The sequence below is a fragment of the Brachionichthys hirsutus genome, chromosome 21, assembly GCF_040956055.1.
Source record: "Brachionichthys hirsutus isolate HB-005 chromosome 21, CSIRO-AGI_Bhir_v1, whole genome shotgun sequence".
Classification (NCBI taxonomy): domain Eukaryota; kingdom Metazoa; phylum Chordata; class Actinopteri; order Lophiiformes; family Brachionichthyidae; genus Brachionichthys; species Brachionichthys hirsutus.
The window spans coordinates 4,810,716-4,832,878 of NC_090917.1; the positions used below are offsets into that span (position 1 = coordinate 4,810,716).

The following is a 22,163-nucleotide window of genomic DNA, read 5'->3' on the forward strand; positions in this document are numbered from 1 at the left end:
TCCCCCACCAATACAAGCACAGAAACCATCATACGGCAACACCAAATTTATTTTTACCCTTCTGTGTAGTCAACAACTGTAATTGACAGGTAATCGTAGATAATAATATCTTTAATCACTTGATATGAGTACACCCCTACATGTTTTAATAAAACAAAGCAAGCAGGTATGGTTACGACCAAGCAATAAAGACAAATCTAAAACTGTGCTCAATTAGCAGCACAAAATAGCAACATGCTACACAGTGGACAGAGGCCCCGATTAGAACTCAAACTTCCCAGCATCTTGATTATGAGTATACCAGTAATTGCATACTAAGACTCGAATAAGGCCACACGAAAAAAAATCTCATAAATATAATTATATACACAATACTAGACAGCTAAAGTAATTAATGAGTGCAGTGTACTTGTTTTCTTCACAGTAAGACAAACAAGCTATTCTATCAGACAAAGCAAATGACATGAAAACGTCAGAATCAGCAGCAGGGAGAGTAAGACTGGGTCGGGGACGCTGTGGGCTGCGTCGTCGGTGGACAGGACTGCCCTGCTGTGAAGACGCTGTGTGGGTCGAAACACATCCTGATATCCCATCCGATTCGGGAACATCATCATCTGGTGGCGTTGAAGAACATGAATAAAAGGATCACATGACAGACTGCAGATATATGTCGCACTTTAAATGTATTTATGTATGTTATGTGTTTCTTTTTAAAAGTCAGAATCAAATAAATATATAAATTTAAAAAAAAAAAAAAATGTGTTGGTGTCACCTGGAAATTCCAGAGTGATTACTGTGATTAAATGAAAAGCCGTGGGAGGAAGACATCACCAGCAAATGATTACTATAGGTTAGCTTGACGTTGGCTCAAATGGTAATAACCTTGTTGTGCAACATTACGTGTGTCAAACTGTAGAACAACAGTTGGCTTGACTGATCTAATCTGAAGCTCCACCAGTCACACGAGACGCTTGGAGCAAGCACGCACCAGGTTTTGGTCCACTTTGATCGACTCTTTGAAGACTGTCCAAACCACTGCTTCATTACATGTCGGGGTGGTTAAGGAGCCATTGTAGCGGTAGTAATCATTTCGGTTCACATTACCAATCAGGTCATCAATGGAGAGCTCGTCAGTAACTTCAACTTCAGAGCCTGAACGGAAGCAAAAGTGCACAAGATGTGAAATATTTGCGATATTTAGAAAATTACACGTAGGAGAGTTTGAGCTCACTGATGTTTTGAATAGCTGAAAAATATTTCGTCAGCTTTTTCCAGGCTTCCATATCCGACATCTGATTTGTCTAGAGGCAGGTACAGTGAATGATTGCCGGATGTTTGACCGCGCAGTAGCATGGACCCGTAGGTTTAGAAAGCCGCATCACTTACGTCCTGTTGCTCCGAACCATCGCTGCTTTTGGCTTCATTTTTTGCCTTGGAGTTCAGAAAAGTCAATTGAAAGACAGATTTAAAAGTCAGGAGAGATGAAGATGCTTATTTTCAATAAAATGCACAATAATACTGTAAAACAAATAAAAAATATATATAATTGTGTGTTCCCAGTTCTACAATTTATAAAGCTGCAATATACGGGCTTGGAATATATGTACATGCTAATACCAAAGTACACGCGTTTTTGCACATGACAATGGAATCTACCCAGCTTTGCGTCATGGCAAAGAAAATATTGACATTTCTCAAACCCTGCAGAATATAGGCACAGAAACACCTGCCGTTTGTGATGAAAGACAGCAGATAGCGAATGCAACATTCTCAGCTAGATTAAAAGATGGAATGCGAAAGCAAATAATGTCACGCAAAGCGTTGCAAACCGAGCTGCCAGCTCGGTGTTTTCATTTCGCCTGCTATGTAAATGTTTCGTTACGTTCAGTGTCTGACTTTACATTTTCGTCACGATCATAATAAAAAATAGGTCAAGGTTCAAGGTTACTTCATTTGTCCCCGTAGACTTGATTTGCTGTGAGATCAGATAAAACATCCTATTTTCATTCAAACCAGCAAACCATGCATATAAAACTTATACAACAGGTAAAAGTGCTCAAAGAACAGTAATCAGGATATCATAAAAAGTTTGCAAACCGCAACATTAAGAAAAACAACAACACAAACGTAACCTTTTTTTTTTTTTTTTACAATGGATTCATCTCACTAAGCGGTACCTCAATAAAGAATGCCAGAACTGCCAGGCCATTGCCTTTCTTCAATGCATCCTCCAGTTCAAAATCCTTCCTCTTGTGCACTATGTGCATCTGGAAGATATCACACAGACTGAAAATGCATTCACAGGAACGACACAGTAATTCAAAGCGTATAGCTACCTCCATTGGGTATCTACGTGAGTCCACTAAGTGCTCCGAGCCCTCAGAGTCCTGTGACGCAGAGCCCCAGTGGAAGTGGAGCTGTAAGGTAGCGTATCCGTGTCCCAGTCCTCCGCCTGAGATCTCTGCTCCCTCCTTCACATTACACTTCACTGGGAGTTGGGTGAGAACAAGGTCAAGTGAAAATTGCTTTAAAAAAGTTTACCTATGTTTGTTGTGTTCTATTAATGAAGTAGGAGAAATGAAAAAATGAAAGAAACATTGTGACTAAACACATAGAAACTGTCTTTGTGATTCTGTGTCTTCATGACCAACAAATGGTCTGAAAGGCCAAATGATTTAGTTTATAGTGGCATTTGTCTTTGAGAGGCTGAGAGCACCTAAAGAAAATCATCAGTTATTGCAACTGTGTTGACAAATAATTGAGAAAGAATATCCTTAAGAAAGCAGCCGACGATAAGAGAACACTTAAACCTGTGTGGCCCGTGTTAATGACGTTCCCAAATGCATGTTTGTCATCATAGTTTTTGAAGGTGAAATCCTTGAGACTTTTATCCACAGAAACATTTTCCTGCTTGATATTGATGGGTGATTGTCGTTCCTTGTTGCAGAAGGAGTGAGGCAGAAGGTGCCAATTGGATGGACCAAATTCTGAGGGCAGAGAAGATTGCTTTCAAATCCAAATCACATTAACAGTGGAAAATGTCCGGCCATCATCTGGTTTGTATGTATACATACCACAGCTGTCATCGTAGCACCATTCATGACCTAAAAAAAAATAAAAAATAGGAGGTCATATATCTGTCAACATATTCTAAATATTAGGGATCTTATGCTTGTGATTTTCCAACTCACTGGGAACAGTTCCAGGGGACGCAAACACTTTGCGCTCATTCAGGTCTTGCACAGGCCGAAAAATATTGGTTAACCCTGTCTTGTTGGGAAACAGCTTGATCTAGAAACAAAGGGAAAAAATTGCTGATGCGCAGGTAGATGTGGCTGCAGCAGAGACACAGATTGTGGGCTGAGCGCTTCAGGATTCGTCCCAAGCCTGATGTCGGCTTTGTGAGCCTTAAACGGGATTTTTGGAATGATGAGGCAGAAACAGAAGGAAATTAATCAAATACAAATGCACAAGAAGACAAAGGATAAAGCACATTTCAAAAACTGCAAGATGCTTTTCTTTTTTTTTAACATTTTGCTGAAAACAGGAAGACATCCTGAATTATTGTTGTCTTTGTGCGCTCAGACACAGTCTTCTGTTTTTCTTTTACTGTGTTGGAATACTTGAGATAGTCATCCACCTGCCAGGCTACCTGCAGACAAATGTGCATCTGCGTGCTGATCACTGTCAGATGACCAGATGGAAATAGTTTGCATGTCATTCTGCTGTCACGAGTTACAGAAATGTCATTTCACACCATCGCACGCAGCGTGCACAACTATTTTGTTTGTTGTCATAGTTCACAGAAAAACACACTTATCACAAGTGATCACAGCAGAAACTAGCTGGCCCCAGTATGTACCCAAACGTTTGCAGCAAACGTCACATAATACCTGTACACAGTGACTAGGCCATTCTGTTCATCACTTCCTGTCCAGTGTTTTGTCCCACGATTCAGTTCTGATTGTGAAATAAGCTGCACTGAACAATTATTTGCGAGGAGTAAAATTACTATAGCGACCTTCTCTGTTCTTCCAGCATAAGTATAATGATTAAACTTTGCCCTCTGAATGTCCTTAATCTGTTGACTTTAGTGCTACAGGTAGTCCGGTGTGCATTGGAATCATGATTAATCTGATGCAAATGCATGATTGTTATACATATATATATACATTATATATATATATATATATATATACTGTCTCTGCCCTAAAAAAATGTTAACAAGTGAGTGGAAACCAAAGCCTTAAACTTGTGAACTGCAAAGTTAAACAATGATCTGAAGAGCGGAAGCAGGAAGAAGCTGCAGAATCCGGTGACGATCCTGCGTAGGAAAAACCCTTTTCCCAGTCATGCGATAGGTTGCTATGAATAAACTGACTGCAGCCGGTTAGATATTTAACTTTAGTTAACCTTTAGGCTCTGGTCACTTTGATCAATTCTGCTCATTCTATACTATTGATCGTTCTCTTGGAGTCTGTTTGAACAATACACACGGCCTTCCCCCTTCTTATCCTGCCAAACACAAGGCGTCCCACTTGCCCTGCTCACCAGGCTATTGTGAATGCTGATTGGCTCTCGAAAGACAGTCCACACAACTGCTTCGCTGCAGTTGGGGGTCGTGAGGGACCCCGTGTATCGGTAGAACTCAGTTCGGTCGACATCACCAATCAGCTCATCGATAGAGATGTTATGGTTTATTGTCACTTCAACGTCTGAAAAGATGCACGAGACAACAACAACAACAACAACAAAAAGGCTGAAAATGAACAGACGTCATGGAATGAAATGGTACGATCCCTAAATGGAACACAGCTTAGGGTAATATACAACAGGAACATAGAACACACACACACACACACATATATAGATATAAAATAAGATATCAGAGAGAACACAGAACTCAGGTTAATGTGGATGGAAGACAGAACACAGCATCAGATGAGTGTCAGCCATGACCCAAATCAAAGAGGCCCCTGTTTTATTAAGCACTAACTTTGAGTGTGGATAATAAATGATAGTCATCGGTAAGAACATTGAATTCCACGACTTTGTGCTCTATTCACCTAAATATAGGTTCATTGTCACCTACTATTCATTTTGTGAGTCACAACAGAGCCATCTTACTTAGCAATTTGGCACCGAGATCCATGTCACACTGACATTTGAACAATTGGTTGACAGCCTATGTCCTTGGGCAAAATGCTACAAGCTCTGATAAAGCCCTAGTTTCAGTGAGTAGACATGGCGTGAGTGCTTGTCTTTTGTCTTGGCTTTCCGTACAGCACCATTTTCTAATCTCTTAATGAGGCAAGAGAGTGAACCTTGTACCTTCGGTGTCTGTCAGGTAAGATGTGAGATCACTCCACGGCCCTGACGCATCGCCCTCCTCTAATCCCTTTGGGAAAAAGACATTCCAACATGTGCAATATGATTTTAATTCACTCCCACATTTATACATGCTACTTATTCATATTTACACATGTGGAAAGTTATAACTCATTTCTGTTGTTTAGGACGCACATTTATGAAAAATCCAAGAGCAGCAACTCCCTCTGGATCGTCCAAGGCTTCCTGCGTGGTAAGACCTTTCTTCAAACTGACTATGTGCATCTGCAAAGAGATTACATGCAAGGTAAAACAGAGACGAAATAGAGCCATGCTGCAAAATGCCAGTGGCTGATGATGTACCTCCATTGGGAATTGTTTTCCATCCATCTTGTGCTCCGAGCCCGGGTGAAGTACCGTCTCACCCCAGTGAAAGTGAAACTGAATCGTAGAATAGGTGCCATTGAGACCACCTCCACTCACTTCCACTTCATTTTCCTTCAATTTGAATTTGGCTGAAATGTTGAAAATCAGGCATTTGCAAATGAGAGAAAACCATTTTTCATCAGCACACAACCTGCTTCCTTGTCCTTTGTAGTTTATCCCAAACAAAGACTATTGTTTAATTCAAGACGTGAAAAAAAAAAAAAGAGTCTCAGTTTGCGTACCTGTATGGCCATTGTTTACGAAGGACTTGATGACGTGCTGAGAGCTGAAGTTGAGGAAGCTGAAGTTGTGCAGGTTGGGATCAATCTTAACTTTGCCCGTAATTATATTAATAGGAGATTGCTTATTATCTCCACAGGAAGAACCGGGCAGGTCTTTCCAGTTCCCTGGAGTGTTACCTATGAGTATTAGAAGTGCTCTTAATACCATATATGAATGTGGACTCTGAACCGCTTGTGTCAACAGGTCAGTCGTGTCTTTACTTACTGCAGCCAGTGTAGCACCATTGATTTTCAGCGGCTGAAACAGAAATATAGCCAAAGCCGTGTGAGTGCTGCCGGACGCGTCACACAAACACAGCTTTATTTATTTATGTAATCACTGTCTGTTTGTCTGTTAGCAAGATAACTCAAAGCGTTATGGACGGATCTTGATGACATTTTAAGGAAATGTTGGGAATGGTACCAGGAACAGGTACCAGAAGAGATCCCAGATTCTGGATCACTTTGACATTTTCGCTAACATTGCAGTCAGTGGAACTTCAAAATTTGTTCCGCAATATCTCGGTTGATTATTCACCAATCCGGATCGGATCCGGAATGAGGTCAGGAAAAAATATAAAATTGTATAATTGAAAACTCAATTTGATATCAGTTAGAAATACACGTCAACGCTGATTCACTTTTACTTTTTGTCCTCATCCTCATTAGTTTGATTAAGATCCCTTCTTTGAACATACAGTTTTTGTGGGGGGGTTTTCCCCTCCTATTTATCTTCTATTCCTTTCTGTGTTCACTTGTCCGTTTGAAACCCTTGCGTAAATAAAAATCCCAAATACAATTAATGTGGCTTGAATGACAATATATATATATATATTACATTACATTACAAGCTCTGTCTTATTTTAGCTAAAACCCTGCTTCTTTTATCCCTGTTTGATAGAAATCAAGTTTGAGAAAATTGAGAAAACACTTCCTAAATCATTGCATTATTTTATACTCATTTTATACTTATTTTATAAAAATGATAACCGTGAAATTACATGAAGACGAGAATATGAGTGTGGAGGAGAAATCTTTCCTCACCACATACAGCTCCCAGACTGACGCCCAGCAGAAAGGAGAAGAGACGCATCTTCAGGAGGGAAAGAAAACGTGTTGCCAATCATAAAGAACTGACTTTAAATTGAATATCTGTCAATAAGTCTGACTAAGTCTAACTTTGTGCTGAGAAAGAAAGCATGACCGAAGGCAGTTCTGTGCAGCTGCTATCCCAAACCATGCAGCTTTTCTCTGTGTTAACAATCAAACAATCTCAAGGGGATTCTGTGCTATCAGTGAAGCAGCTCACTGGCGCATCCACTCATTTTACACAAGCCGCATAATGATAGCTGTCACTGATATTTCCTACCTTCCAACTGTCAAAGTGTGAAGTCCTGAGGGCTTAAAGAAAAACAAAACAATAAAAAAAAAATCACATTGAAAATGTGTGTCCCCTTCCAAATAAGTCCTCCAATGAAGACAAGGTGTCAAAGTGTCCCGGTGTGTTTGAAGTCAATGGGGTAAAAGGAACGGGGACAGGCATTATGGGTATTGTGTATACAACAATATATTGTAACGTGACGAGTACTTGTGTTTAGAGCAAACAAACCATTTGGCACAGCGTAAGGGTTGGTCACACAATCAGGTTAGCCGGCACCCTGCTATGCATGTCCATAACTATCCCAAAATAAACATGAAGAAGTGTGTACCCGTATAGCTTTAACCCTTGAAGTCCACAACATTTTGAGTTATCTTGCTAACGGTCGGACAGACAGACAGACGCCGGCGATTACATAACCCCCGCCTCGGAGGTAATTATTTAACATTTGTCATATGAATATGTTTAAATTAGACTTTACTGTACTTTCAGCTTGTCCCGTGAGGGGTTGCCACATCAGACCAACCTTCTCCACTTCACCCTGTCCTTAGCGTCTTCCTCCCTCACTACGTCCATGTATCTTCTCCTGGGTCGACCTCTAGCCCTGTTCCCTGGCTGTTCCATTCTCAGCATCCTTCTACCGATATAGTCCCCGTCTCTCCTATGGACATGTCCAAACCATCGAAGTCTGGCCTCTCTGACCTTGTCTCCCAAAATGTCTAACCTTCACTGTCCCTCTTATGGTCTCATCTCTAATCCTATCCAACCCGGTCACTCCCAAGGAGAACCTCAGCATCTTCATCTCCGTAACTTCTAGCTCCGCCTCCCGTTTTTTCTCCTGTCAGATTAGACCCTAAATAGGCAAAGATTTGACAGTTTCATTGTGGTATTCAACAACAGTAGATTTATTCTGGTAGCATTAATCCCTTCATTGGGACATTGGTGTTGATAGGCCCATGTCACTCCCAGAGGGTTCACCAGTAGGGTCTAGTATTCCTGGGTGCCCTGGCCGCCACTTCTACCTCTCTTGGTAGTCATTTCTTGGATTCCCATCCCTCCTGGCAGCTTTGTTGCGGTTGCAGCTAAACATTCAAAAGCTTCTTCAACGCCAAGCCTCTCTGGCATTGCAGAGCGATGTGTCACAAGTAGACACGCGAGAGGAGTGAGAACCGACAGCAATGTCACGAGAGGAATGAAAGTATTCCAAATGACACAGCCCCACCAGACCTGAGTTCAGGTGATGTTCAACTTTGTTGTCATTGCACGTTTTCTCATAGACAAGCTCTATATGAGGCCAATGCAGCAGCAGCATCACCATCATCATGACAGCAGGGGTACAAGGTAACGAGATGCAGTTGAGCATCTAACCAGAAGTGCAATTACTAGCCGCACAGAAATATCGTATGCAGGTTAAAATGATTTGTAGATGTTGGTGCTATGAGAAAACTGTACAGCTGGACATAAAGCATGGATTTATATGGATCGATGGGTATAGATATAATATATAGATTGTGTGAACACAATTAGATTAGAGTATACAGAGCAGCTTGGTGTCGTGCCCTTCTGCACTTTTGTTTGTTTGTATGTTTTACTCCTAATTATTATTCTGTTTTATTGCCTTTCTTATTTTAGCTTATTGTCCTTTTTATGAATCTCTACCTTTACTGTCATTATCAAGTTTACATGTATTGTGCTGGCTTGAGTCATTATTCTATCACAATAAGATACCCAATGCATTTTATTGGGATAGATCAACATTTTGCCAGACACGCCTTAGAGAGTTTCGATGACAACACTACTTTAATATTTGCCTGTTAAGTATACACCCTTTCTGACCCGGTTACTTTCGAGCGTTACCTGGAAACAGAGAAGCTGTGATTCAAAATAAAATAAAATGAAAAAAGGCCAGCATTTTATTTAGCTTTGCATTAAGCACCACTTCTGTCTTTGTATATGGTAATTGGTAATTACTCCCTAAATGCAGTGACACAACAGGTTTCTTGACCTTCAGCTCATCTTCAAGCGGCCTGTTGTAAAACACACCCTAATTTCCAGTCCTGTCTTCATTCTTTTCAAACACACACTCTTGCTTAAACAATAGCTGGGATGGGCCCTGTTGTTGGTAAGTATAGATCAAAATGACATCATGATTATTTCCTTGATTGATAAGTGTATGAGTCACAAAAGTGTTAAGACTTTGCGTCTATGCACATTTGCCAATGGTCTATAAAAATAATCCATATTTTTGCATTGCTTTAATTTAATTGGCTGCGATGTCACAATCCAAACCTTCCCTGCCACAGCCCTGATTCGGTCTTTGTTGATTAAACAAGGCATTAATGCGGTTTTCTTCCTTTTACGATCAAGCCTCAGTGGAGAATAAATAAGGACCTGTTTGTGATTGACACAGGGAAAGACCTTTCAGAAGGGGCCACTTCCTTAACAACCCAGGTAGAGTTAGCAGGAAACACACACACGAGCGTTCCAGTAATTATAAGTTCGGAATGCGGGACATCAATCAATTACCTTTTGACAAGTTCAAGTCAAGTGACAGTTTATAAATGCACTTTAACAGATAACCAAAGTCTTTCACTACATATAGTGAACATTTATCGAGTACTGTACTTTATGCTCAAATTTTTTTAATGGTTTTTTTTAAAAAAAAAACAAAGTATAAATGGTTCTTCCTGGCTTTAGGCCCTTGTCTTTCATTAGCATGTCAGGCAGGTGTAATAGACCTAAAGATTAAAATGCTAAACTGGGGGGGGGGGGGAAGAAACAATGAGGATCAGTCAGGAAATGAGTTCCTGCCCAACCCTGCACTTGAGTTTCGCGTAGTCGCTAAAGGATTGTGGGAAACTGCTCACAGAAAGACAAACAATCCAACGCCAACAAAAATATTGTCTTCGAGGAACAACACCACGCTGGAGAACACGCAGCCGAAGCATTACTGCTATGTTGCATGTTAAGGACTCAGCCAAGGTGTGTTTGGCAGAGACTTAGGATAATCTCCCTCTTTATTATATTTCTCTCGCTAATCCCACCGTTTTAAGGAAACTCTCTGCTAAATTTATAGCAAACATTTCTCTATGTGGATTAAACGGATTAGCAGCCAGCCTTTTCCCCAGGTAAACCCAATTCATTCCCCACCCGCTGCACATCAGCCTCGGCTGCTCCTCTCGTCATCGCCAGATTGTTTCAGCTTAGTGACACCTTTGCCCTCATGCCTGCAGGATCATTCTAGACCTCCCATTCTAAATTCAAAGGCGCTATTTTTGAGTCAACAGAATTGAGTCATTTTCATGAATTTATAGTGACTACGCTCTGTGTCTTCACTTTATGCCCTTCGACAACACTAATATTAAATTTGTTCTTTGGCCAAAAGGTTCAGTGTCAAGAGAGTGAATGTGTGAAATAGTAAGAATGTCCTTTATGCTTAACAGGAATGAATCATTAGGTACACAATATTTTATATAATTTATTGAACAGGATAATATAAATTATTAAAAATTGTATGTTTTTATATTCCCCATAAAACCAAACACAGAAGTATAAGAATGTAGACTTGATGCATCCTATTGTAAACAATATCTCGGTTTCTATAGAACAGTAGAAATCCATTACAAAATTAAATTGCAGCCATCAGCTTACAACAACAAAGACTTAATGGCGCTGGTAAGTAAAAAATAGCCTCATCATAAATACATTTGGAATTTGTGCAAGATTGATTGCAGACTGAAAACATCAGCTTTTACATTGACGGAACACTAAAGGAGTACCGATGCTGGCAAAGCTTCCCCCCCGTTGTAGAACAAACCCACTGACAATATTAGGTAACTGAATCCAAGGATGAAAATGACAGGCAAGTGGCATGGGAACAGCCAAAACAAATGCACGTCAGTCTTTGTCTTCCACAAATCCTGAGCAAGTGAAGGCATCACGAAGGCTGAATCAGCTCGAACCGGAAGAAGGGAAAGCATCTGTAGAGGCACAAACAATCAATCGTAAATCAGTTTCCAACGACGGCAAGAAATCAAACCAGCTTTGGGTGTCTAATTTAAAGTGTAAACACATGAACTCCTTCAGTGCAGCCACACACTTTGAGCATTTTGTCAGATAGTGCACGACTGGGCGTTTGAGATTCAGTGTGACGTTTATGGACATCAGTGGCTCTGAATGAGCAAAGCGTTCTGCAGTTTCTGTGAAGCGGAGGCTCCGACCCGGATGTACCTCTCAGTGTCGGTGGAGGTCGAGAAGGCTTGAATGTGCTGCCTTGCGCCAAAGTGTCCACAATCCAGCTGAGAGCGCTTGAGCAATATTCCATCTGAGAGGAAGAGGAAGAATCAAAATACACCGACTCCAAGAATGAATCCGGATTTTGGGAATACAGTTAAACAAATTTGATTCCGTGACCTTCATTCATGCTGGGAAAGACTTGTCAACAAACAGGTAACCCCCCCACCCTCTTCCTTTTGCAGTAAAAAACAACAACAATCCCAAACAGGATGAAAAAAAACTTAAATGTTCCTCATCTTCTTTTGTATTTCATCACTTTTCTTAATGGAAACGGGACTTTCCCCCAAAATCAATGCTCTTATTTTACCTCATTCTCCAGAGCCCTCAGCCTGTGGTCAAAGTCTCTGCTTTCAGTCAGATATTTAAGCACACCGTCCACTCTGAGGAGGAGCAGACATTCCTTTCAGTATGAAATTACCTAATAACGCGTTTGGTGCTGAAATATGTGCTTACTTGACAGACATCCGCTTAAGTCTCTCCGAGTCACAGTTTTTTTGGATCTTGGACTGTGCAGTCAAGAAATCCTCCTTCTGAATGGTTTCCCACGTCATTAGCCTGTTAGCTGCTTTCCCTCTTAACTGCAGCACTGCAGACAGAAAATGGTAATTTGGTAAAAAAAACATTTTTTAAATACATTTATTTCACCGACTCACACATGATCACTGCAACACTGACCGAAATGGTGGATCTTGACGGAGGGCACTTTACGGATATTTCTCTTGATAAAAAGATTGATGTGAGATAGGATGATGAACGGGGGCGCCAAGGAGGGGCGGGAGTGGTACTGGACAATCAAGTTGTAGCGCTGGAACTTCCAGTAGATATCACTGTTAGCCTGGACTTGAGAGAATGTGTGGCTGGAAGGACAAAGAGTTCCGTTTTAGCACAGGAATGCAGCCAGACTCGATGCGACGCCCGACTGAAGGACGCCTCTTTACCTAAACATGGCGATGAGCAGGTTGATGAGCAGAATATTGGTGACCAGAAGATAAACAACCAGCAGAATTACCACCAGCCAGTTACTGTACATGACTCTGCAAGGCTCCTCGCCGTTGTCAATCAAGGTCACGTTGTCTGTGCAGGCCATGTCCCACCTCTTCCCCACTGGGATGAACACGCAAATAAAGGAATGAATAAAATGCGTCTTGACTTTTGACATCACATAAAAACAAATTATCCCCAGTACCATCCATCTCCTCCACGGGGATCTGGCCGAAGATGTGCAAGTACGGTCTGTAGAAAACCCGACGAAAGATCCGATCCAGGCGAGGGTCGTAGGAGTAAAGCAAAGCCTGATTGGCTACTCCATAAGCCATCAGCCACACGCCCAAGAAGAAGAGGAAGAAAAAGACATCCTTCATCTGGAGGAGACAATGATCGTCATACAAACGTGTTGCTTTAGTGGCAGTGCTTCAATGGCAGGTTGTGCTAATTTGTCTCACCATCTTGCCGACAATGATGATTTTTGGTCCCAGCTGTTTGTGAATCGCAAAGATGTGAATGAGACGGAGGGTGAAGACCATGTAGTCCACACAGAGGACGTCGCGGCCAAATTCGTACGACCAGTGGAACATCCTATAACAGAGGATGAAGCAAATACTCTGAGGTAACAGCACCGCCCAGTGGACGACAGTAAAACTAAAGAAATGTACTTGGAAGGGAAACAAATGAAAGTCTGAGAAACGCATCACACACTCTGACAATATTCTTTTGCAATGAAACAGCGCAAGGTCAAACAAAGATTTAAGACTATACTTAATTTATTACGTTGCATTTCTCCGATTTGAGACCAGTATTAAATTGTCTTATAACTACTATGATCTGTGCACAATGTCCTCCTGTGTCACCGTTAGTTGCAAACACACCGCGCCGTTTCAAGGGGTAAACAGGCAAAGTTATTTTTAATTTCTGATCGCAGAAAAGTTTTGCATACGCATATTGAACAGCTTTGAGCTAATACGGTACATATATTAGTAGTAATCTGCACGGTTGATGGCCGTCGTCTGTACCTGCAGATCAGTCCTATGATGAACAGCGTGATGGCAGTGACGTCACACTTGTTCCACACATCCTGAATGTACACTCGGATCCTCTGACGCCACGTCATTGTTCCCAAGAAGAATGTCTGGGAGAAGAAATAAATAAAAAAAAAAAGATTTTATACTGCATAGCCCTTTCACAAAGAAATACTTTTTAGTGATATTCTCTGCTCTCACCTCCCGGATCTCCTCACACACAATGGTGAAAATCCAGAAGTACAGCACGTATTCGGTGATGGCTGGACCAGAGGGCGGCGGCGGCTTGAAGTCCACCAACAGCACGTAGGCAAACAGGAGGAGGAACAGGAAGTACATCAGGACGTTGCCCAAAAATGAAGTGACGGGTGCGAACCAGAACTGACGCCATCTTGACACGATGAATGGCCGCTTTGGTGGCCTGCGTTGGGGAACGCCTGTAATTAATAATTGAGATTGTAAATTGATTAGTAGCTTGTTGTAATGATAACCAGAAGCGCTCTTCTTCCTCTCATGACATTTTATTTATTTTTTATACGTGCCGTTAACAGGACTCACCTTTGATGGTTGCCGATCTGGGGCTTTGGGAACCTTGTGCATCAGCTTCACTATAAAAACAACATCAAGCTTATTAACCAACACGACAGAAAACACGGGCAACAACGATCTCGGAGGCTCACATGTGCTTGATGTCCGAGAAAGAGAAGACGGTGGTGCCATAAAGGCTGTCGTCCCTGCCCAGCCCGTCCTCGTGGGGCTTGCCCTCGTCCTCCTGATGGTGATCCTCCTGTTCCCTGAGAGGTGGAATATGTTTGTAAAAGCATCCGTTTACACAATCAGCATCAGACAAATGCATCGTTCAAAGCAACAATGACGGCGCGCGCGTCACCGAAAGGAGATGAGGTTGGTGTAGCAGAGGAAGGGGCAGAAGAAGGTCAGCACGAGCTTCCACACCTCCGTGTTTCTCTTCATGTCACCCCACCAGATCTGAGACAACAGAGACTAGAAGGGGAGATAATAAGAACTTGTTCACAGATTGAAGGTAGACTGTGTTGTCTGTGCACGATTATATGCACCATTATTACTTTATTTTTCCCAAATGCTGCCATTTGCAGTTATGACAACAATACAAGTGAAAAGAATGTAAAAAAAAAATCAAGGACCCCATTAAAACTGTTAATTTCATAATAAAAGGAAGGATATTGGGCTTAATTTATTTATCAATTAAAACAGAGGCATTTTGTGCATGCAAGTTGAAGACACAGCAGCAAACAATATAAATGTGGTCTAGCAGCCGGACCGGCGTCACAGACGGTGGCTCACCTGCACCCCATCGTGGCTGAAGAAGAGTCGCGCGTCGGCGCCCGTCCCCATCTGCAAGCAGGTGGTCCCGCCCCAAACTGGAGATTTCCTGATCAGCAGGGTGAAAGAGCGACTCTCGTCACTCCGATAGCAAGAGCTGAAAACGTCTGATGAGAGGGGCAGACAAGAGCAGACGGGTTTGGAGTGATTTCATGTAGGAAGCAAAATATATATCCTGGCATTAAAAAAAACAAAAACAACAAACAATTATATGTTGGCCAAACATGAATTTACTCATTCAACATAATTTAAACCCATTAAACGTCTACTTATTACCACTGCACCAAAATGCAAACGGATGTAATGTGAAATCTCGTGCCCGATCATCCTTTCTGTAAATATATTGCTAAATCGAGTGTTTGTGGAAGATATTTTCATGGTCTCACCATGTGCAAAGTTCTCAAACCTCTGGGCCAGCTCTTTCATGGACAGCTTGGCCTCGGTCTCGCCCTCCAGCTTGGACAGTTCCCTCAGGATTTTGCAGCCACTCAGAGCGCTCAGCACAGTCTCCCCCGACTGCAAAACGACAAGCAAGGGAAGGTAGGAAATGCAAACATCAGATACCGATACTGCGTTTTGCATTGCTGGTGGTCTGCTGCAGACACCGTTCTGGGTCTGATTTCAACCATATGGTTGCCTTTATTTACCATCTCCCAGAAGAACGTGGCCATCTCACTGCGGTTCTGGAGGACGGCCCAGACAAAGAGTGAGGCCCAGGGAAAGAGACAACGCTTCTCTCGATACAAGCAGTCTCCGCGCAACAGCTTACTAGCACGCTGGGGTGGGTGAAAACCGGCAGAGGAAAAGGGTAGCATGTTATTCCCTTAACCTCTCTAATACCGATCACTCATTAATGCACTCTGCTTCTGCATAGAGAGAATAAATAGTTACCCTTAGAGCTCTCCTTTTGGATGTAATCTGATCCAAGCCCAAAGCGTTATAGTAAAACGGCTGGCAGACGTCACCCATCAAAAGCTCCAGGACCCCTGAAACCTGAGGACAAACGGACGAGGTGTACCAAATACAAGTGTGTGTGTGTGTGTAGGTGCGACATCCAGGCTAATGTCTCGCCACCATCAGGAAAACCAACCTCAAAGAGGCTGATTTCCGTCACCGGACCACTCTGCACAGCCTCTGCTCCCACTTTGGAAGCCGAGTCGGTCAGGTTTAACGATGTGGGCGCTGCGGCTGCAGTTCCAAGTCGCTCCACCAGCCGCCGCTGAAGGAGCTGGAAAAGCATGGCTCCCTGAGGCACGGAGCGGTAGAGCGTCTCCAGGCGGCCGTAGGTCAGGTAGTCCAGGATGTTGAGGCCATTCTCAGTGAACAGACGCACAAACTGAGGTTTGTTGTTAACCAGGGCATCCGTCATGGAGTCCTCCAAGTCTTCATACTGTTCAATAGGACGGTGGTCATTGATCGGGCGGGTGGTAAATACATGGATCTATTGAAATGTGATGCGAACCCCGCACCCTCCACTGGATGTCTCCGTTGAAGAGCTCGCTCTTGGCGATGTCGACCCTGTTCCACGTGACCGCCAGCTTCAGTTCTTCATTGTGGGGGCTGGCATCGACTGAGGCGCGGTGCTTACTAGCTGAAATACAAAAAGCACCACAATAAACACGCAACGCCGAGTTTGGTTTGGAATGTCACGTCGGCGCTGCATGTACCTCCCACCAACGCTTTGAGCAGGACGGTGTCGAAATCGTTGGGGCCTTCCTGCTCGCCGTGGTAGATCGTAATAAAGTCTCGGTTGTGGTAGATGCTCAGCGCCTGGAGACCGAAGAAGAAGAAGAAGAAAAAACAAACAGGAAATCTGAATCTAGTGTATGTGGACAACATTTGAAGGATTAAACAGCTGCCATACAGATTTGGTAGCAAAAGTTATTCACACATCCATGATATGACGGAGAGAACAGCCGATGCCGACATCAGGACATTTAGAGCGAAGGATCAACAGTAACGATTGAGTGCATCCAAACTCTCCCGTCGGCAAGTTAAATCTCAGCTGCTGATTAAATTAATGATTAGTTTAATATTAGGGTATGGATAAATGGACAGTCAATAAGCAGCCACACTCTTTAGAGTTGTTGCCAATGTTCTAATATCAAACCCACTCCTTTTTAAGGCTGCAGCTGACAGGAAGTTGTGTTTAACAGAAAGTCACTTTTCAGCTTTATTCATAGGGAATTTGCCAGCAGACACCCTCGGGGGGGAATTGTTTTTTAAGGAGCCGTTGTAATTGTTTTGACATAATAAAACGTGTCTATTTTCACCATTTTGTGTTATAAAAATAGCCCGAATCACAATGGTGCACTAGCCATCTGGTACAATGGGACAAATCCCACTGGGCTGCCGGTAGACTGTCCAAAAAAAGAAAATCCATAAAGTTTTCACCAGCTGTCCAGGTTTGTCTGAGTGCACATGAGAGCATTCTGCGTGTGGCCTGGGACTAAACCGTCTCCCAGAGCCGTCCAGGGCTGAACTCCCATCCCAGTACACCCCTGCCTCATTAGGCCTTATGAAAACCGACACCCCAAATGAGCAACGAGAACAACTTAAGCACAGCCAGGCTTTCCAGAAGCAAGATCAAACCGAAGCGGTCTGAGAAATAGCCAGATGTCCTCCGGCATAGCAGTGGCAAAATGAATAATTAAAGACATCAAATGTGGCATGACACAAATAACATGCCGGTGATTTAGCCGTCCTTCGGAGCTGAAATCTCAGGAAGTCCTAATGCTTCATGGTTAACCAGAAGCATCACAAAGAAGTTTCAGCTAAATAGCTTCTTCCCGTTATGCAGGTGGGACACAATCACACGCGTCCGTCCACAGGACTTACCCGTTCCACGAGTTTGTCCGAGTCCGCTTCAGAAGGGAAATACTTCTTAAAGCGCTCAGCGACTCGGTCTTTCAGATCGACGCCGGGGCCCGCCTCATTATCCACCTCGCTGGAAGACTGGCCGACTGGGGCCGAGGACAGATTCTCCAAGACGTCACTCAAGAAGTCCGCCAGGCCTCCCGAGCCAGCCAGCACCAGCCAGGGCATGGAGTTCTTCAGGGAAAGATCCACTCTCTGCCGGAAATCGGGCAAAGAAAGAGAGACGAGAGACAAGAGACGCGATAAAAGAAACTGCTGCAGTGAAACCGATAAAACATAAATAGTCGTGGCTGTACCTCCAATATACTCGGTTCTCCTGATACCAGCATACAAAGGACAGGGATGTCGATGCTGCCACTACCTACAGACAGCAAATACTGCATTGGTAAATTAGCAGACTTCTCTTTCATCCATATATTAGAATCAATATCTGCAGATCAGAGCATAAAACCCATTTTCTTCCTGGTAATGCAGACAGACAGCAGCGAAACAGCTACTGGGTGCATTTTAGAGAATCCTCTGCTTGATTTCACACGTCTGAATTCTTGCCCAAGCACGCACATTAAATTAAATCACACGCATTAACAACAGATCACCAGCAGAGTCGTTTCCAGTTTCTCTCGACGTCCAATAACAAAATATCAGCACAGGGGAAGCCGCTCCTTTCACATCTGAATATTTTTCATACAATGTCTTACTTCATCATGGCCCGTCTTACCCCAGATGCCTGTGCGCTGATGGGAGATGTAATCCTCCAGTTTAGCCCTGAACACCGTCTCCCCACCTCTGCGTCCCACACTCCCATCGTCCACCAGCAGGAAGGCCTGGTAGTTGTTGTCCAGGCAGCAGGAGTCCCGGGATGTGTTCTGGACGTAGTACTTTGCAGGAAAGCTGCCCTGCAAGAGGCAGAGTTGCCACACTCCAGTGACTTTGAGCGCTTTATGCGTTCTACTTAACTCTTCAGTGCCTCTACAACCTGCGCGTTGACCAGCTGCTCTCGGTTGTGAACCAGCCCCCAGGGGGCGATGCCCAGCGCCACCACTTTATTGAGGGACACCGACGAGGCTGCAGTGGCGTGATCCCTCACCGCCTCGCCAACGCACCGACCAACGCCTTCTCGCAAGCCTGCGGTCAGGATCCATGCGCCTCGATGAAATAGACAAACAGTGAATGATAAAGCAAGCAAGAAAACAACACTTTAAAATGTTCAAAATCCAATTTTATACTTTTAATACATTCTAAAAAGGTATGTAATTGGACTATTTTGAATGTTTTGTAAAACGGCGGAGGATCTAAAAATCCTTGTGACACGATAAGCAGTGTTTGAGTTTCACAATACAGTCATCTTGCATGTAACCTCTGACCTGTAATCTGTTTACCTGTGCTCTGTGACGCTTTCACCAGCCCCTGCCTGAGAACCTCCCGCACCCAGGTTTTCACCTTTGTCCTGCCTTCTCCACCCACTACAGACACCACCAGGTTGGGGGCAGAGAGACCCCAGTGGGCCGTCATCAGGGTGTAGACCATAGACGGGGGCGTATCCCATGACAGGCGCAGGAACTAAGATCCCCAAGACAGAATCGAGATTTCAGAAGTTGACGCCGTGTTTACATTGAATTTGCATATTAGATTTTGGCACATTTTTACGCCGGATGCCATTCCCGACACATTTGTCCGGGTTTGAGACCGGCACAAGGGAGAAACTGTCAATGCTACGCTAGCTCCTGCTAACCACACTACCTGTGCCACCACGAGGCTGCACAAAATTTGACGACCTGTGACTTTAAAGAATGAAGTAATGCATGTCAAAGCAAAAGGACTACAGTTATGAGACTTGACCGTCGGTGCACTCGGTCTTTATATTTGGTTATTTAAAGGTTAGGAAAAGCCAAGTACTACTAAAGTACTTAGTAGTACTACTAAATTCTACCTCTACAGAAAGCAAGCATTTAATGTGGCATTCAAAGTCACCACAAACGCCACTCACATAACTATGCCTTTTGCTGGCTCCAGCAAACTGTAACTCTCCAAAGGCATCCGTTGGGTATTCAGAGGAGTGCTGAGCAGTGTCCCAGTGATTGACAATCGCTGTGCTGAAGTAGTCGCCGAGGGCGACGGAGGCATGGGCATCTCTAGCGCCTCCACACTGACACAGCGCACCATTGCTGCACGACAGGATCACACATGTGAAAACATGATTCTTTATTGTTGCATCATCGCAGAAGGCAGAGGAGACCCACGATAAGCACAAAGGAATGCGCTGCACAGAGTATATCCACTGTACCTGAAGGAATCTTCAACGAAGGTGGTGCACACTCTTTTCTTTATGATTTTGGGGATCCAGCTCTGAAAGCATTTTCAAACAGTTAATAAATCCCTTTTATATACACCGTGTGATATGCTGAGGTGATACAGTGCGTCTAGACGGCCGACTGTGACTTCTGATGTGGGGCTGAATTTTCATCTAGGGTTTATAACCTCGCGTGTGTAATTTAGGGAATGGATGTGAGGCCGTGTGCGATTGGCACGTAGGCCCGGTAACTCAGAAGGTATCTTCAGTGCAGACATTCAGTGCATTCCACAGCAGAGCTGCAAATCTACTCGCCTGAATAAGTGGCCTCTTTTTCCAAGCTTCAGCACCGTCTATCATTAGATCTTTGAATTAAATTTATACTGCTTATACTCCACCTTATCCTCAGTTAATACATTCTGCCCTACCCACTGCCACAGCAAAGACTGTCGTAGAAAGTGTTTTGATTGGTGAAGTCAAAGGGGATATCCTTCAATCCATTTTCTATAATAATATATAAAACATTGTGTCTGTGAAGTGTAATATATAATTAAAACATCCTATTTATGCCACACAATTTTAAATTAGGCAAATAAAGACATGATTTAGGGTTACCATTTCACCGTTTTATAAAATGTATTAACCGAGGGACACAAACAAGAAGAAAACATGGTGAACTCCATATTGGAGTCTATCCCTAATCTTTCAGCACCTCATTTTTGACCCCCGGAAGTGAATACGAGGATCATACTATGGCCACGCCACGTCCCACCCTATATTGGATTTGATTAGCTTACCCTGACGTTCTAATCTATCCGTGCTCCAATCATCACGCCCCAATCAACGAACACCAGCCAATCAAATGCAGAGTTAGAGCCGCCATTGCTTCGCCTTAGTAGGAATCAGATTTAGCTACCTGGTGGGCATCCCCGAATGGAATGAAGCCATTATGACTGCTCGTATGAACTCTTGTGCCTCTGGAGCGAAGGTGTGTGAGAAGTTATATTTTACCTTTCTCCTGGATGCAGGTTTCACCGATGAATGTTGCAGCTTCGGGCCGAAATTGAGTGGCTAGCGCTAACTAGCCTACAGCTAGCTAGCGCTCGGTCGGAAGCTACAATGGGCGTGTTCTCGTCTTTGTTTTTGAAATTGAGACGCTCATTTGCAGAAATGCGTCCGACTGAGGGTTATAACTAGCTGGTGTCTACCAATAACGCAAGCGTAACTCATTAGCCGTCAAAGCCGCGTCATCCGCACCGAAAGCTAACTTAATTCATAGCACTTCTACCACAAGTAGCTTTAACGTCGTCACAGACGTGAGCGGAAGCGAACCGGACCTCGGTTCGTATCCAAAAACGCAGCGGACCTCGGTTCGTATCCAAAAACGCAGCGACGACACTTCCAGTCCACGAACACGCCGTTCAACACGTGCTGCCCGGAGCAGGGGGCATCTTCCGCCGCTCGTCAGTGACACAATAACTTCCAGCCACTTCCGTCGTCGCAACTTCCACTTCTTCTTCTTTTTAAGGAGTTCTATTCCTTTACCAAACGCCGCAGAGATGACGCACGAAGGAGCAGCGTGGCGTAATGGAGAGCTAAAACCCACCTGGTCCTTCTCAGATTTACCGATCTTATCCCCGCCGCCGCCGCCGCCGCCTTCTTCCCCTCCCGTGTCTCTCATGTTTCTTTTTCCTGTTTTGACTCCGTGAGGAAAAACAAGGAAGAAATACTTCAAGGTCTCTTTATGTCCATTTCCCCTCGATCGGGGGGTTTAAGTCTCCAGAAATGAAGTCAATGGCAACGTGCAGAAAGTTTCCAGTCAGATGTAGGTGCAGACGCACGCCGAACAGGTGAGGGTGTGGTTGTCGTCAAAAAAATAAAAAGACAGGCAGTTTGGAGACGCCGTCCTT

At 43.6% G+C, this 22,163-nt stretch overlaps 2 protein-coding genes across 2 annotated transcripts; both read right to left on the bottom strand.

Moving 5' to 3' along the window:
• Positions 1 to 437: 437 nt before the first annotated feature.
• LOC137910429 (uncharacterized) lies at positions 438 to 7,128 on the bottom strand. The gene is made up of 16 exons (XM_068754865.1): positions 7,080 to 7,128; positions 6,262 to 6,294; positions 5,997 to 6,173; positions 5,692 to 5,843; positions 5,524 to 5,613; positions 5,332 to 5,398; positions 4,552 to 4,715; positions 3,192 to 3,291; positions 3,075 to 3,104; positions 2,811 to 2,987; positions 2,337 to 2,488; positions 2,178 to 2,267; positions 1,387 to 1,431; positions 1,232 to 1,301; positions 989 to 1,152; positions 438 to 614 (listed from the first exon to the last, which is right to left on the bottom strand). Exons 1-16 carry the CDS (start codon positions 7,126 to 7,128, stop codon positions 438 to 440), a joined length of 1,737 nt encoding a protein of 578 aa, XP_068610966.1.
• Positions 7,129 to 10,905: 3,777 nt separating this feature from the next.
• Positions 10,906 to 21,934, bottom strand: LOC137909789 (transient receptor potential cation channel subfamily M member 4-like). Its single transcript, XM_068754209.1, has 28 exons — positions 21,860 to 21,934; positions 20,248 to 20,309; positions 19,951 to 20,128; positions 19,343 to 19,523; positions 18,940 to 19,109; positions 18,682 to 18,859; positions 18,260 to 18,324; positions 17,925 to 18,158; positions 16,754 to 16,856; positions 16,556 to 16,677; positions 16,177 to 16,476; positions 15,978 to 16,079; positions 15,734 to 15,862; positions 15,473 to 15,602; positions 15,048 to 15,193; positions 14,614 to 14,726; positions 14,405 to 14,518; positions 14,283 to 14,332; positions 13,926 to 14,161; positions 13,719 to 13,834; positions 13,152 to 13,284; positions 12,896 to 13,070; positions 12,648 to 12,813; positions 12,385 to 12,566; positions 12,163 to 12,295; positions 12,017 to 12,089; positions 11,644 to 11,737; positions 10,906 to 11,393 (listed from the first exon to the last, which is right to left on the bottom strand). Exons 1-28 carry the CDS (start codon positions 21,932 to 21,934, stop codon positions 11,365 to 11,367), a joined length of 3,789 nt encoding a protein of 1,262 aa, XP_068610310.1. The 3' UTR covers positions 10,906 to 11,364.
• Between the last annotated feature and the right edge of the window lie 229 nt (positions 21,935 to 22,163).